Source organism: Macaca nemestrina, chromosome 5 (genome assembly GCF_043159975.1).
Source record: "Macaca nemestrina isolate mMacNem1 chromosome 5, mMacNem.hap1, whole genome shotgun sequence".
NCBI classification, from domain to species: domain Eukaryota; kingdom Metazoa; phylum Chordata; class Mammalia; order Primates; family Cercopithecidae; genus Macaca; species Macaca nemestrina.
In genome coordinates this window covers 15,031,808-15,047,620 of record NC_092129.1, presented here as the reverse complement: position 1 = coordinate 15,047,620, position 15,813 = coordinate 15,031,808, and the positions used below count along the sequence as shown (strand labels likewise).

At 42.4% G+C, this 15,813-nt stretch overlaps 1 protein-coding gene across 14 annotated transcripts in view; it reads left to right on the top strand.

Annotated features, from left to right (window-relative positions):
* The window catches only part of LOC105492065 (D-aspartate oxidase), a 31,113-nt gene extending 16,130 nt beyond the window's left edge, over positions 1-14,983 (top strand). For 7 of the 14 annotated variants that reach the window (XM_071096296.1, XM_071096293.1, XM_011758935.3 and 4 more), the window contains one exon: positions 6,812-9,324. In XM_071096296.1, the coding sequence (XP_070952397.1) occupies positions 6,812-7,379 (568 nt within the window). In that variant the 3' untranslated portion in view covers positions 7,380-9,324. Of the gene's footprint in view, positions 1-6,811 lie in introns of all 14 variants that reach the window. The other 7 variants (XM_071096297.1, XM_071096298.1, XM_071096294.1 and 4 more) reach the window with 5 other exon arrangements.
* The last annotated feature ends 830 nt before the right edge of the window (positions 14,984-15,813 follow it).

Genomic DNA, 15,813 nt, shown 5'->3' with positions numbered 1-15,813 from the left:
GAAGGCACCGGCTGTGCTGCGGAGGAAGACTTCGGCGCCTCTGCTTCTCAGTCCCTGGTACCCCCGAGACCTGGCTCCCTCCTGACCCCGGTGTGGGGCCTCCACAGGCAGCTCCCGATGGCCCCTGGCCATGCAGATTAGCTCCCTGCAGCCCGGAGCCTGAGTCCGACCAGGCTGGTGGAAGAACAAGGCCACATGTCCCCTTTCCTCCCGCAGGAGGCTTTGCAGCGTCGGACTCCTCTCAGCCCAAGACGGGCCTTTCAGGGCGAGCACTTCAGGCGGGGTGGGCGGCAGGGCCACGTCCCGGTGAGGGAGCGACACCTGGGCCTCACTCTGGGCCGCCGCCCACTGACCTCCTGCCAGGCGACCCAGATGGGACGCCACACAATCTCTGCTTGTTCCTCACACTCAGGGTCTATTTTGTTGCCACCTACGCCTCTTCCACACAATGTGAGTGTTCAGCCTTCAGTGTTCTCACTCAAAAATAAGCATTTTCTCAGCAAGCCACACAGCAATGGCTTCAGCCTAAGCACGATTCTTCTGAAATAATACAAACTTCCACAAAAAATGTTTTTGTACTACAAATTAGATCGTTATTGTTTTTCAAAAGATAAAAGAGATCATCTCCTTCTCCAAAATAATAATAATAATAATAATAAAACAATAATGCCCGATAATATACAGAACAAACACAAACAAAAACCCCACAGAGTCCGAGTCACCTATGCAGGTCATATTTTATATCATATTCTGCCAGTGGAGTTAAATTCTGCTGCTTTATTACTGGCTCCTTCCAGGAAATGAATCAGCGAAGCATTAAGTCTTCCTCCAGGCAGCCCATCTAAATCAATCCTCCCGGAGGGACCAGGATTGTCCTGCCTTTGATGACATTCAGAAAACTGGGTGGCCCATTTCTGTGCTGGGCCGTGGTAACATGGACACACTTATCTCTTTCCAAGAGGCCATGCCTTATCCTGTGTCCCCAAGGAGGCCCCATGCTGACCTCAGCGCTGACCTCAGCACTGACCACACTGAGCTAGTTGCCTGGTACTTTCCCTGCCCCGCCTCTGATTAGGCCTCTCTGTAACTTTCTCTGGGAGAGTCCTCTAGCGCCCATCTTTTTCTTCTCCTGTATCTTGTGTTCTCCTGCTCGGCCTGACTCACAGCAATGCCTACGAAAGAATCTGGCTTCCTTGGCACCATCATTAGCCCCATTAGACAGCCGTGTCTGCCCTGGAGCTCACCAGGAGCTTGTCCTTTCCCCTGTCCCCCCTTGTCGTTGACGGGCTCTCCACATCACAGCCCCTGCCTCCCTGTTTAGTGCTAGCTGAGATTCCTTTCTTGCCATGGCTTCAGCTTCAGTGGAGTATGGGAATTGCCTCTGATACCAAGAGCACAGAGGGGATGAGGGGACTCTTTGCTCCTGGGAGGTCGAGTGTGTGTGTGTGTGTGTGTGTGTGTGTGTGTGTGTGTGTGTACATGTGCATTTAAGATTTGCTTAGTGGACCCTTGTTTTCCTCAGGGGCACAGCCAACTCAATTAACCTCCTTGCTGAAACTCCCAGTGAGGTGAAGGAAAGGCGCTGAGGATGACCATCCTCCATGTTTGTGGATCAGGCTGATGCAGTCTAGCAGAGGGCTAACTTAAGCTTGGGGAAATGGACGCTCTTATGTTTTAGGGTGATGACCAGAGGATGTTAGGCTGGGGCTATTTCATGAGTCCTGCTTCTTGAGTGCCCCCAACCCCATTTCCTCATGGGAGGTTGGGACAGTGGTGTTCTCTCTCTCTGGGATGAGGTCTTGCTCAGTTGCAAGAAGCCCCAAGAGGAAAGTCACCATGCTTCTTGTACCTCCAACCATGTCACCCCAAACTTGCAGAATAACTACCTCATATGGTCATAAAAGCAGCCTGGTAGGCACTTGGTCACCTAATTTAACATCTGACTTCTGGGTACAGTTTCCTCCTATGCATTGGTGCCATCTTATGCATTGCCCATGGGGTATATAATAATGACTGGGCATCGCTATGTGGTTGCATTACAACAGCATGAAGAAGACCAGTCTCCAGGCACATTTAATGAGTTTTCCTCTGGGATCCAAGGCCTGGGAGCAATGCAGCACAGGAAACCTGACAAGGGCTAGCCACTAGGATAGCTTAAGAAGTCACTAAGCACAGGTTGGACTTTTATCAGTAGCTTGACCAGCAGGGAACCCTTGAAATGGAAAAGAAAAGACATTTGCACTTATTGAATTCTTGCATAATCATCATAAAAACCGTGTAAGCTAGGCACTCTTATCCCTAGGAAACAATTTCAGTGAGTTTTAAAAATTTGCTGAAATCCCAAGGCTGACAGATTCTCTTATTCCCCCGAATTACGAAAATAATTCTGAGTTTTAATTAATTAGGATATCTGGAGCACAGAATATAATGTTCAAATATTAACACATGGAATCTACAATGTAAGAATCAAAAAACCCCACAAAATCAAAATAATGTTCAAATAATGATCAGTTAAAACTTTTCAAAATTGAAATATCATCCTTAATGAAACATAAGTGACATACAGGTATGGAGGATAAGAATACTCATAGATGATGCACTGGGTCTTGCATTTTACAGTAGCATGAAAAACCCCTAAACACTTTTTAAAAATAAAAGGTCTTTATTGAGCAGCTATAGTGTGTTAGGCACAGTGTTATGCTTTTTCCAGATGTTGTCTCATTTCATTTTCACAACGAGCCTAGGGAGTCAGTATTATTACCCCCATATTATGAATACGGGATTAAAGCTTAGAGAAGTGGAATAACTTGACCAAGGTCATATGAATCGTAAAGGGTAGAGGCCTCCTAAGCACTTTTTAAAGGTGTTTTCTTTGTGTTCACCTTTTGAAAGATTATAAACACACTGAAACGTGTTGCTCAGTATTACTACAAAACTCCAATTTACTCTTCTTTCTATGCCAATGTTAAGGTGAAAAACAACCTTTACAGAGTTATTTTACCTTTAAAAACATTTATCTATTACTGTATGTTTAAGAACATAATTTAAGTTTCTAAATTGGTTGTTCTTACCGAGAGAGCCAAAAAAAAACCTGTCCCCATAAAATTTGCTACATTAAATATTTTTTATCTATGAACAGTTTTACTTATAAAACAAACAAACAAACACAACAGTAGCTCCAGCTTCATTCTCTCTCTTTTAACTACTTTTAGTTACACCAAAAAGTAATTCATTGGCTTTATTGGTTCTCTGTGGCCCCAAAGTGTAGATGCTTGCCCGATTCTTTTCTTTGGTTTGCTCGTCTCAGGTAAACAACATACTCCCTTCCTTGGATTTTTAGAATAAAAAGCAACTGAATTTAGGTTCTGTTGTTTGAAGCACTGATGCTGGCAATGCAGCTTGCATTTAATAGGAAGTGCGTTGCAGGTTCATGTGATCTCAGAGCCAGCGGAACCTCTGAGTTCTTCTTGCCTCCTGAGGGTGCTGGACAGAGTACAAGCCCTCAACAAATATTTGTTGAATAATCAATGAGTCTAATCCAGAGGGTTCAAACTGTTCTTGAAACTGCTCAGTGGAGATACTTCAGAGGTCTCTGCAGAGGGAAGGAGTGTGAAGAGACTGAGCAGATGGAGCTCTGCCCAGCAGCTTGGCCTTCAGTCAAATGCAGAGAACTGCAAAGATGCTGAGACGACAGCCTGTGGCTGGTACTTGATGGAATACGAAGCTGAGCTATTGGGGTCAGGGTCTAAGATGCCACTGAGTAGCAATGTTGATCTCTTCCGCACTCATCAACGTGAGGCATTTTTTTTCTTTTTCATTCTTTCTTTCTTTCTTTCTTTCTTTCTTTCTTTCTTTCTTTCTTTCTTTCTTTCTTCTTTCTTTCTTTCTTTCTTTCCTTCTTTCCTTCTTTCCTTCTTTCTTTCTCTTCCTTTCTTTCTTTCTTTCTTTCTTTCTTTCTTTCTTTCTTTCTTTCTTTCTCTTTCTTTCTTTTCTTTCTTTCTTTCTTTCTTTCTTTCTTTCTTTCTTTCTTTCTTTCTTTCTTTCTTTCTTTCTTTCTTTCTTTCCTTCCTTCCTTCATTCCTTCCTTCCTTCCTTCCTTCCCTCCTTCTTTTCTTTTCTTTTCGAGATGGTGTCTTGCTCTGTCTCCTAGGCTTGAGCACAGTGGCGCGATCTCGGCTTGAACCTACACCTCCTAAGTTCAAGGGATCTTCCCATCTCAGCCTCCTGAGTAGCTGGAATTACAGGCGTGTACCACCACGAACGTGAGGCATTTTCTAGAAATGCAATTCAGCATCAGAAGGCCAGTTTTCTGCTAATCTTAATACAAGTTTCAATTAAACTTTCCAACCGGGAAGTGGGGTGGAAAGTTAGAATCACTTCAAAGAGTCCCTCCTTGCTAAGTTAAAATTAGTTGTCAAACCCATGCCATCATTGACCACCATAGCCACTGCAGAAATTTCTGTCTTTTCTTATTATTTTCCTTCACATTAAATCTGTTTATCTGGCCTTGAAAGTAGATAGTGCTCAGAACTGCTGTGATGATCACTTCTGCTCTCTCAGGGGCAGGCAGGATACAAGCACTCTGTCTCCATTTTCGAGGTCAGCCCTTCCCAGTTTCTCCCTGAAATGGCTTGGATTGCAGCAGTCGGAGAAAGAAGATGCCAAAGTTGTGCCACCCTGTATTTTTCTCCAGACAAAAAGAACCAATAGGATGTGTAAGATCGGCGTGGTGAGTTGGCAGGCAAGCAGGAGACCCAGGAGAGCCGATGGTGTAGCTCCAGTCCAAAGGCCAGCAGGCTTGAAATCCAGGAAGAGTCAACGTTTTTGTTCCAGTCCAAAAAGAGGAAAAAGCCAATGTCCCAGTTGGAAGGCAGTTCAGCAGAAGGAATTCTTTCTTCCTTGGAAAAGAGTCAACTTTTTTGTTTTAATCAGGCTTTCAACTGATAAGATGAGGCCTACCCACATTAAAGAAGGCAATTAGCTTTACTCTGCCTATGGATTTAAATGTTTTTCTCATTCAAAAACATTTTCTGCAGAAACACATAGAGTATGTGTGACCAAATATCTGAGAACCCATAGCCCAATCAAGTTGACACATAAATTAACCATCACAGGCCCAAACCAGGATTTCATATTGTCTTTAGTATTGGCTAACACTTACTTCCAGTCCACTAGGTGTGGGGCACTTAGCTGGGTCATAGGGATGGTAAGAAACATAAGATACAATCTCTCCCCTTGAGGAATTCGTGATTTATTGATAACAGTCCTCTAAAATGTATTGTGATTGATGACTGTTCAAAGTAGTGGCCATTATTTTATTGGAACCTCACAACCATCCTGTGAGACAGGCAAGGGAGGTATCCTCCCCATGATGCAGACGAGGAAACTGAGATTTGGAGAAGTGAGGTGAGTTGGCCAAGAGCTCAAAGCTAATGTGAGGCAGAGCTGGGACATAAAGCCAGGCTTTCTGATTTCACACCACTTCTCCTTTAAAACTTAGTCAATTCTGCCAAGCGTTTACACTTCTGTCTGCCAGTTCCTCTGTCAGCCCTTGAGGAAGGGCACTGCCACTCACACCCTTCTGGTCCCTCTTAGCAGTGCCCTGCATGCAAGCATTCGGTCTGCATCTATTGAACAGAGCTGCTGATAGTCTCTTTCTCTATTCTACAAGTGACCTGTGAATAAGATTACACGTCCTGGAGGTTATTGTTTATTGGGTAGACTTTCTGTTTTGTGAGATTAAAAAAGTTCTGGAGGCCGGGTGTGGTGGCTCATGCCTATAATCCCAGCACTTTGGGAGGCAGAGGCATGTGGATTGACTGAGCTCATGAGTTGCAGACCAGCCTGGGCAACATGGCGAAAACCTGTCTCTATCAAAAATACAAAAAATTTGCCGGGCATGGTGGCACATGCCTGTGGTCTCAGCTACTCAGGAGGCTGAGGTGGGAGGATCACTTAAGCCCAGGAATTCAAGGCTGCAGTGAGCTGAGATCATGCCACTGCACTCCAGCCTGGGTGACAGAGTGAGACCCCATCTCAGAAAAAATAAAAATGTTCTGGAGATGGATAGCTCATATGGATGGTGATGATAGTTGCACAACAAGGTGAATGTGCTTAATACTACTGAACTTTACACTTAAAAATCATCAAAATGGTAAATTTTATGTTATGTGTATTTTACCTCAATTTAAATAAAGACTACAGGTACTGGATAAGCCATTTCTTTTCATGATTGATATAGTTGGTCCAAAAAACATAACAATTACCAATCACAGCTGCCATTTAGCTCATCAGCTACAAATATTTTGTGTTCTTCTCGTGCTAACACACTTGTAGACATAAAGCTGGTGGGGATATGACCCCTGTATCTTTTAGTTAGGGAGACCAGACTAATACAAAGGAGCATGCAAGAGTTAACAATATGAGATAAAATGTATCAAATTTAGGTGTTAAATAAGTAGTAGAAATAAGAAATGCTTGGACATTTAAAATATCAAATCAACTTGGCATTTATTCAGCATCTATAACAATATAGGAATTCTACAAAATTTTAAAAGGGCAAAGCATGTAATTACCTTTGTTTTGAACTTTCAAGTGGTTTCCATTTAGATTCAGCTTTAGAAATCCCCAGTTCCTAGGATGTGAAGCAGTTGATGGCTCGAATTTGGCCTGATTGGGCCCTGGAAGCTCCTGGGGTGTTTGTTCATCAGATGATTGCCTAATTTTTGTTCCTGGGTTCCTTTTCTTTACTTCCTAGAAGTAGTTGATCAGGATGCTGACAAAGGTTCACTTCATGACCTCTCTTCCATAGGATAAAAGGAAGTGGAGGCTGGATGCTCACTCGGCGAATAGACGACCTGTGGGAACTTTATCCGTCCTTCGACATCGTGGTCAACTGTTCAGGCCTTGGAAGCAGACAGCTTGCAGGAGACGCAAAGATTTTCCCTGTAAGGGGCCAAGTGCTCCAAGTTCAGGCTCCCTGGGTGGAGCATTTTATCCGAGATGGCAGTGGGCTGACGTATATTTATCCTGGTACATCCCATGTAACCCTAGGTGGAACTAGGCAAAAAGGGGACTGGAATCTGTCCCCAGATGCAGAAAATAGCAGAGAAATTCTTTCCCGATGCTGTGCTCTGGAGCCCTCCCTCCACGGAGCCTGCAACATCAGGGAGAAGGTGGGCTTGAGGCCCTACAGGCCAGGTGTGCGACTGCAGACAGAGCTCCTTGCCCGAGATGGCCGGAGGCTGCCTGTAGTCCACCACTATGGCCATGGGAGTGGGGGCATCTCGGTGCACTGGGGCACTGCTCTGGAGGCTGCCAGGCTGGTGAGCGAGTGTGTCCATGCCCTCAGGACCCCCATTGCCAAGTCAAAGCTGTAGATGACATAGAATGACAGCAAATAGACTGAGAGACTGTTGATCAAAGCACAGAATAGGTTCAAATGACTTTTCCACTGCATGTAAGTTTAATTAGACATTTCTTTGTTTTCAACATTAGAAGTGGTATAACATGTAAGCTGAGCACAGTGGCATGCCTATAGTCCCGGCTACTTGAGAGGCTGAGGCATGAGGATCACTTAAGCCCAGGAGTTTAAGTGCAATCTGGATAATATAACCAGACCCCACCTCTAAAAAACCCAACAACAACAAAAGAAATGATGCAACATGCAGGCTTCCTTAGGAAGTCTACCATTAATGACATAGGGCATAAAGCTCTATTTTTTGTTAAAAATACTTCTTATAGAGTAAAATTTCTTTAGAACTGATGTCCAAGGACCTATGCAGATTTATATGAATGTTGGAAGCTACAGAGATTTTGATATCATTTGGCTTATAAATCCACACGAAGAGATAATGTATGGAAAACGCTTAAATCACTGTCAATTGTAGAGCTGCCCGTGATCTTCGTAGGTTATAGCCAAGTCAGCAACATAATTCCTCTAAATAAAATTACATGGTGCTCACACAATGCAGGATTATTATGTTTAATTGAAGACAAAGCATGCTTGCTCCTAGTACTGGCGGCAACCTTTTCCTCCCCTCAGCTGGTAATGATGGTAGGAGACAGAGATGAAGCTGCCTGTGGATGTCATATCAATTCACTAGCTGCCTGGGGTCAAACACCTAGGGGTTGTACATTCCATTACTGTAAATGATTGAGAGCTGGTTTGCAGTATGGTTGGGTTAAGCATTTTTGAAGATGAACAGCATGTGCAGCCAAAGAACTAATTTGCTAATTAAGGTGAAACAATCATTCTGAATGAAATATAATCAGAGTATTCTGCAGTTTGTTAAGAAGTTTTGGGGAGGAGGGGAATGTGTCTCACAATAAAATGAGTTGGAATTGTGGAGCTAAATGAATTGAACCTGTTTTTTGACTCAGGCCTACTCAGAGCCTTTAATGTGTGCATGTGTAATGTGAATCCTCTAGAGAGCTTGGGTGGATGGAAAAGGACGTGCTGGTATTGAGGTAAAGAGGCTTGAGGAGGCTGGGCACGGTGGCTCACACCTCCAATCCCAGTACTTTGGGAGGCCGAGGTGGGTGGATCACCTGAGTTCAGGAGTTCAAGACCACCTTGGCCAGCATGGTGAAAGCTCATCTCTACAAAAATACAAAAATTAGCTGTGCATGATGGCGGGTGCCTGTAATCCCAGCTACTTAGGAGGCTGAGGTAGGAGAATCGCTTGAGCCCGGGAGATGGAGGTTTCAGTGAACTGAGACACACCATTACACTCCAGCCTGGGTGACAGAGGAAGACTCCGTCTCAAAAAAAAAAAAAAAAAAAAAAAAAAGGCTTGAGGAGAAATGGCTTTAATTTTAATTTTTGGGGAAGATGACTTCTGTTAAATGATACAGTAAATTCTATTTTGGACATCCTGAGTGAGATATAGGGTTGCCAATGAAGAAAGTGTGGGAAAGAGAAAGCTCTTAGCACAGCTACAGCTTTGCTGTTGTGTTCATTCAGAACTTGCATATAATTTTGTTTGCAGAGAACATTCTGCTGGTAGACAGCGAGAGAAGAGCCCACCAGTGTTTTATGCAATCAGAATCATTCCTTGCAGTATTAACATTCTCAAGGAAAATCAAATGTGGGCTCTTTTCTATAGACTTCCACCAGGGGGTGGTGTTGTATCAGATTCAGATACATTGGTACATTCAAAAATTTAGAAATGACTAGAAATAAAAGATGGATACCAGGTATATATATAGTGTGTGTGCTTCTTTTGAGATTTTGGAGTTTATACACCCCAAGTGCAACTCTTCTGAATTCTAAGTATTTGAGAAATGTATAAGTTTAGACAGACTGGAAACACACATATGTATCATACATAATCTGTGAAAAATAAAAGGTTATGATAAAATTGCATTTTTTAAAGAAGGAAATAATTTTTTAATAGTTAAAAATAAAAATGAAGGCCACGGTTCAGAATAGGTAGAATTTCTGTCATTTTGAGGCAGCTTTAAGTGTACTCCTTTGTTCACTGTGCCTGTGGTTTAGATCCTGTGGCATTTTCATTGCGTGTGGTGGCTCAACTTCTATGACCTTTGCGTATTTGCTACTCTAGTTCAGCTTCACTCTGCATTTTATATTTCTAAAGTGCAACGCTGCAAGAGTGCAAGATTGGAGGCTTCTTGAGAAAGTGGTTGTGGCTGCATGCCCTGATTTCATTTTCACTAATTGCTAAGTATTTGTTCGCAGTGTCTCTGAAATATTATTCATTTCGGTCAGTAGCTGCCAACCTGGGCTGCACCTTAGAATCACCTGGGAAGTTTTTAAACAATGTCGACGCCCAGCACTGCTTTATGAAATTAGAACCTTTGGTGGGTGAGGCGGAGCTGCTGCATCAGTGTTTACTTAAAGCTGTCCACGAAGTTCTGAGAGCCAGGGCTGAGAACCACTGAGCACTCCTTCCCTCCTCTCCTTCTAGGCCCCCGCTGCTAGCATCACCATTATCCTTCCCTTCCTTCCTCACTAACTTGGTGCATGGAGCTCAGAGGGATGTGCTCACTCAGGCAAGTGTGTCCTTAGGCACTTCTGGGCAAGCTGGCCTAGAAGAATTAGCTGTCTCCCAAAGTAGCTCTTTAGAAATACTGGAACCACCTTGCTGGCTATCGGTCAGCTGCTCCAAGACAGCTATCTGTCTTTATCTGAAAGACAAGAGACTGAGTGTACAAATGGACAATGGCTAGACCACATATAAAAATAGAACTCTGGCCCACGAGCTGCAGCAACCTGCCCAGGAAACCAATTCCCTTATCTACAATAAACAACACAGGAAGCCAGCCTCCTATGTGAGTATATCAGACTTGCAGGAAGCCAGATTGCTATCTCTAGAAATAATCCAGAAAGATAAACAATAACTTCTGTAACAATTTGCACAAAATGGCCAGGACTTGATTAATAACTGACAGCATCCCTAATTTTTGCCCCTACCTCTAATTTAGAACAAATCAGAGAAAAAAAAATATTTGCCCCCACTTCTAACTTAGGACCAGCCGCATAGGATGTTCTGCTTCTAGTTAACTCGCCTACAGTGTCCCCAGGCCTATCAGGACATATATGAAGTCTTCTCTTTTTTCTGTTGTGAAGCTTTCTCACCCCTCTGCCTACCTTTGAATCTCTGCCAAATGTAAGTGTGTAAGTGTGATGGGCTGACTCCCTTGCTATAGTAAAATCTAAAGAAATAGGCTTTGCCTTTCTCATTTGACTGGTGTATTAGTCAGGGTTCTCCAGAGAAACAAAACCAGTAGGACATATGTAGATACATAGAAAGAAATTTCTTATGAGGGTTGGCTCACACAATTCTGGAGGCTGAGAAATCCCATGATGTGCTGTCTGCACGCTGGAGGCCCGGAAGCGCTGGTGTAGTTCTAGTCTAAGCCTGAATGCCTGAGACCCAGAGGAGCCAGTGGAGTAAGTCTGAAGGCCACAGTGCTGAAATCCAGGGGCAGGAGAAGACAGATGTCCTAGCTCAAGCAGAGAGCAAATTTGTCCTTCCTCACCTTTTTCTTCTATTCAAGCCCTCAACAGATTGGATGATGTCCACTCACATTGGTGAAGACAATCTTTTAACTTACTGATTCAAATGCTTCTCTCTTCCGAAGATATCCTCATATATACACCCAGAAATAATGTGTTGCCAGCCAGCTGGGCACCCTTAGCTCAGTCCATTTGACACATAAAATTAACCATCACAGCTGATCTTCATTTACTTCAAAGATTTCAATGTTTATATAAGTTGAGGTCTTCCTGGGTAATCGGTGCTACTGCCTGAGAATAGACTGCTTTATTTTTTCTTTCTTGTTTTCTGTTTCAGAACATCTTTTATTTTTTTCTGAACATGAAGAACAACTGATTTCCTTCTTAAATCTCTGCTTTCAAGTGTCTGGCCTTTGTGGCTGAGTGTCTGCCTGCTGTGTCTGTGACCCAGAGGATCGAGGCTGCTTTGAGCCCTGTCAGTGCCAGTGCGTGTTTCTTCTGCAGGCAAAGGTTATGCACAAACTTCTAGGATTTTTTTTTTCAACTTTTGGGATTTTATTTGCTTAGGAAGAAAAAATGTTAAACAGAAAGGCCATAGCCCAGTTGGACACAGTTGTATAGAAGAAAGGCTATTTTTAAAAATGACATATATTCTTCTTTTTATTGAATAATGCATTCAAATCAACTCATATTTGAACCAGTTTTTCTCAATCAATTAAAAGCTTTTGGAAAAAAGGAAGAAAAGGTTGGTGGAACATGTGTCCACTGGGAGTTGTAGTTCTTAGAAACCTGTTCCAGGACTTACATAACTTGTCAAATATTTGAAATAAATGTAGCATTTTTTTAATTTCTCTCATTTTTCTTCTTAAGGGTGTGAATGATGGAGGCACATTTGAAACCTGCTTCCTCAGGATATCATTCATTCAAGAAAAGCCAATTGAGATATTTAAGTGGTCCCTTTCTTCTTGAAAAATCTCAGCAGTTTTCCACCAGGCCTGGGGGTTTTATTATCCTAAGTGACTTTGCTGCCTATAAATCACAGCCCTAAGTAGCCAAAGGGAATGCGTTAACCAGATCTCTTATAAATATAACCAATGTTTCTTCAATTATTAGCAGAACAATTGACTTCCATCTACTCAGGGCACCTGTCAACCTGGTTTGCAGCCATGATTCCCACAATTCCACCTGCCAGAGACTGTTCCCCTTGAATTATAATTTTTTTATCCTGGTGTGTGTTCTATGGTAGGAGTCCAGGACCCAATTTTTCATGTATCCCAGTATTTCTCTTCCTTGCAGATCCAAGTCATCTGGCAATGGAACTCAACCTTTGTGATTGAAACTCCACAGGGTCTTTCTGCTCTGCCCAGGACTCCTTTCCTGGGAAATCTACTCAGACCTGGAAGATTCACTGTGTGGGCAGTATCCCTCAGGCCCTACCTCTCTGGTCACAGCTTATTGGATCAGAGGAAACTGTCAGGTTTAGGCCCCATTGCAGGTAACAGAAACCCCCTAAATAATCTGTTTAAACAAGGTGGGCATGTATTTCACTCACATAAAAGAAACCTCGATATAGGCAGTTTAGGGCTGTTGTGAGGTCTCCAATGGTCATCAATGATCCAGGCTCCTTCCAGCTCATACTGTGCTATCTCAAGGGTGTGGCCCTCGTGCTCACATCCAACATGGCAGTCAGAGCTCCAGTCATCACATCATTATATCCACCCTCCAAGGACACTTCCTGGAAGGTTCACATGACACCTTTGCTTGTATTTTACTTCATAAGATTTAGCCCCAGGGTTACACTGAGATTCAAGGGAAACTGGGAATGTAGTCTTTTGTCTTGGTGGCAGTGTAAAAGTCAGGGTTTTAGTAGGCTCTGCAAAAGTATCAAACTAAAAATTGAGTTAGGTCAGTGTTTGGGCTCAGAAACTGAAACCCCAGAATATGGCACGTTGACATGCTGAACTGAAGAATTCTCAAGGTCTGTCTGACCTCCTCTACCCCAATCCTCTGTTTCTCCCAAAGCACAGGATGCAGCTGTTCTCTGAAGTTCCCTTATTTGCCTGAAGTCCAAACCACCAAAGAAAAAATCAATTACCTCTGGTACCTTCCCTGAGTTTTCATCAACTGAACTCATATGACAGGAAGAAAGACCGAAGTCTGTCAACACACCTGGACAGACTTCTGTCACAAACCATGGTCTGCTCTGCAGACCCAACAAACTTTGTCCCAGGCCATTATATGTTCTTTAAACCCATTGAATTCCCCTAAAGATCATTTACAACTCCACTAAAATCATCCACACTTTCCCATCTTCTTTTCCCCTACCAAGAAGGGCATAGAACCATCTGTACCCCATTGGATTGTGGGGACTCACTCTGATTCACCCCTGTGCACATTAAGAAATTTGTATGCCTTTTCTCCTACTAATCTGCCTTTGGTCAGTTGATTTTCAGTGAACCTTTAGAGGGTAAAGAGGAAAATTTCCCTTGACCCCTACACCAGTCTCATTAAGAATTTGTACAAAGGATTTCCTGGTGATGGTAGGCTCTGGAGACGTGTAGACTGGGGCTTGACAATCCAGGTTGTTTAGGTTTACACAGTGGAAGCCAGGCAAGAGAGAGGAAGAAGAGAAAAGGCAGAGATGGAAGCACCAGGGCCCACGTACTGCTGGGGAAGCAGTGAGAATGACCTCAGTTCTGCTCCAGACCTATTTCTTATCTTCTGTCTCACTGGACAGTCAATTCTACATTCCTCAGAAACCTCACATTAAAAAAAAAATGCCTTTAAAACAATTATTGTTTTAAGAAGGTAAAAAAAAAAAAAAAAAGTGGGAGCTGAAGAATTTCAGGTTCCCAACAAAATAGTGGCTTTTTCTGTAATCATTTCAATAATAAGAATGCTTTTTATAGTTGTAGAGTAAAATCTAAACATCACAGATCAAATCCAGCATTTAGCAACTTTTGCTTAAAAATCTTGTCCCTTCTTTTCCTATCACTAACGTGATATTTTTACAAGTGCTTTTCTCCTTTATTGTTATAACCCATGGTTAAGATAAATAAGGTCAAAGCTACCCAAACAAAGCCTTTGCATTGCTCAGGCAACAGTTTTTTGTTTTTTTGTTTTTTTCAATTGGTGCTAGCTTCTAAACGTATTATTAGTTCCTAGTCAAGATCTTGTTATAACCAGTGGTGACCTCAGTAATGCAGATTATTTTCTTTAATTAATAGAACTGAGTTATGGCAATTTGTGTGACAAAACTTATATTTTAGGAGTAATGCCTGTATTTAGTTTCTTGTTTATGGATTCTATTGGGGGAATATTTTATCATAATCCTCCTTTTTCCTTGAGCCCATTAAGTGGATTCTTTCCTTTCAACTAAAAACCCTGTATAAGTCAATTTTTAAAAAACAAGTGGATCACTGTGATAGGAAAGCAGAGTTCAACTATCCACTAGACCAAAGGTCAGCAAACTGCTTCTGTAAAGAGCCCAGTGGTAAATACTTAAGGTTTTGCAGGCTACACAGTCTCTGTTGCAACCACTCAATTCCTCAACTTCACCATTGTAGTCTGAGAGTGGTCATAGACAATGCATAAACAAATGATCATGGTGTGTTTCAATAAAACTTTATTTAAAAAAAAAACAGGCAGAGTACCATATTTGGCCTGAGGACTATAGTTCACCTTATATTAGACAATAAGCTCCATGTGGTCAGGGAGATGTCTGATTTAGCACTTTATAGCCAGCTCAGGCACCAAGTCTGGTACTTGATAAACATTTGTTGAATGACTAGGTAAGTGAACTATTAATGCAACATCAATGGATAGATTATCCCAACTTAAATTTGATTTTTTTTAAAAAAGCAAGTCCCATTCAACAAGCTGGTGTTTTGGCCTGCTGATTGATTTTCCTTAAAACTGTAAAAATCTATCTACTACTAAAATTTCACAGCTTGAATATACCATTGAGAATACATTCATGGCCTAGATTCTCAGGCAGCTGAATTATCAAACCAGCTAAAAGGAACAGGCTGTAGAAAACTTTCTTGGGAGCAAAGCCAGCATGTGTGTGCCTTCACCCAGGTCTGCATATCTTCCTGGCATTACTCTACTAAGCCATGAAGCAGGGGCCATGAAGTAAGGTAAGAGGGCCTCTGGTAAAGGAGCAGCTGAAAGCCATGTCTCTTCCCTGTTTTTATGCCTTCTGCAGTCTCCAGGCCTGTTGTACCTGGGATTTGGCTACTGCCACAAGAGCAACAAGATAATAGATTTTTTTTTCTTTATTTCTTCTAAAAAAAAAATCAGTGCAGAACTTGCAGGTTTGTTACAGAGGTATACGTGTGCCGTGGTGGTTTGCTGCACCTATTGATCTGTCCTCTAAGTTCTCTCCCTTCAACCCCCACCCCCCAACAGGCCCTGGTGTGTGATGTTGCCCTCTCTGTGTCCATGTGTTCTCAATGTTCGACTCCCACTTATGAGTGAGAATATGCAGTACTTGGTTTTCTGTTCCTGTGTTAGTTTGCTGAGGATGAAGACTTCTAGCTTTATCCAAATACCTGCAAAGAAAATGATCTTATTCCTTTTTATGACTGCATAGTATTCCATGGTGTATATGTACCACATTTTATTTATCCAGCCTATCATTGATGGGCATTTGGGTTGGTTCCATGTCTTTGCTATTGTAAATAGTGCTGCAATAAACATACATGTGCATGTGTGTTTATAGTAGAATGATTTCTATTCCTCTGGGTATATACCCAATAATGGGGTTGCTGGCTCAAATGGTATTTCTTGTTCTAGATCCTTAAGGAATCACCATACTGTCTTCCATAATG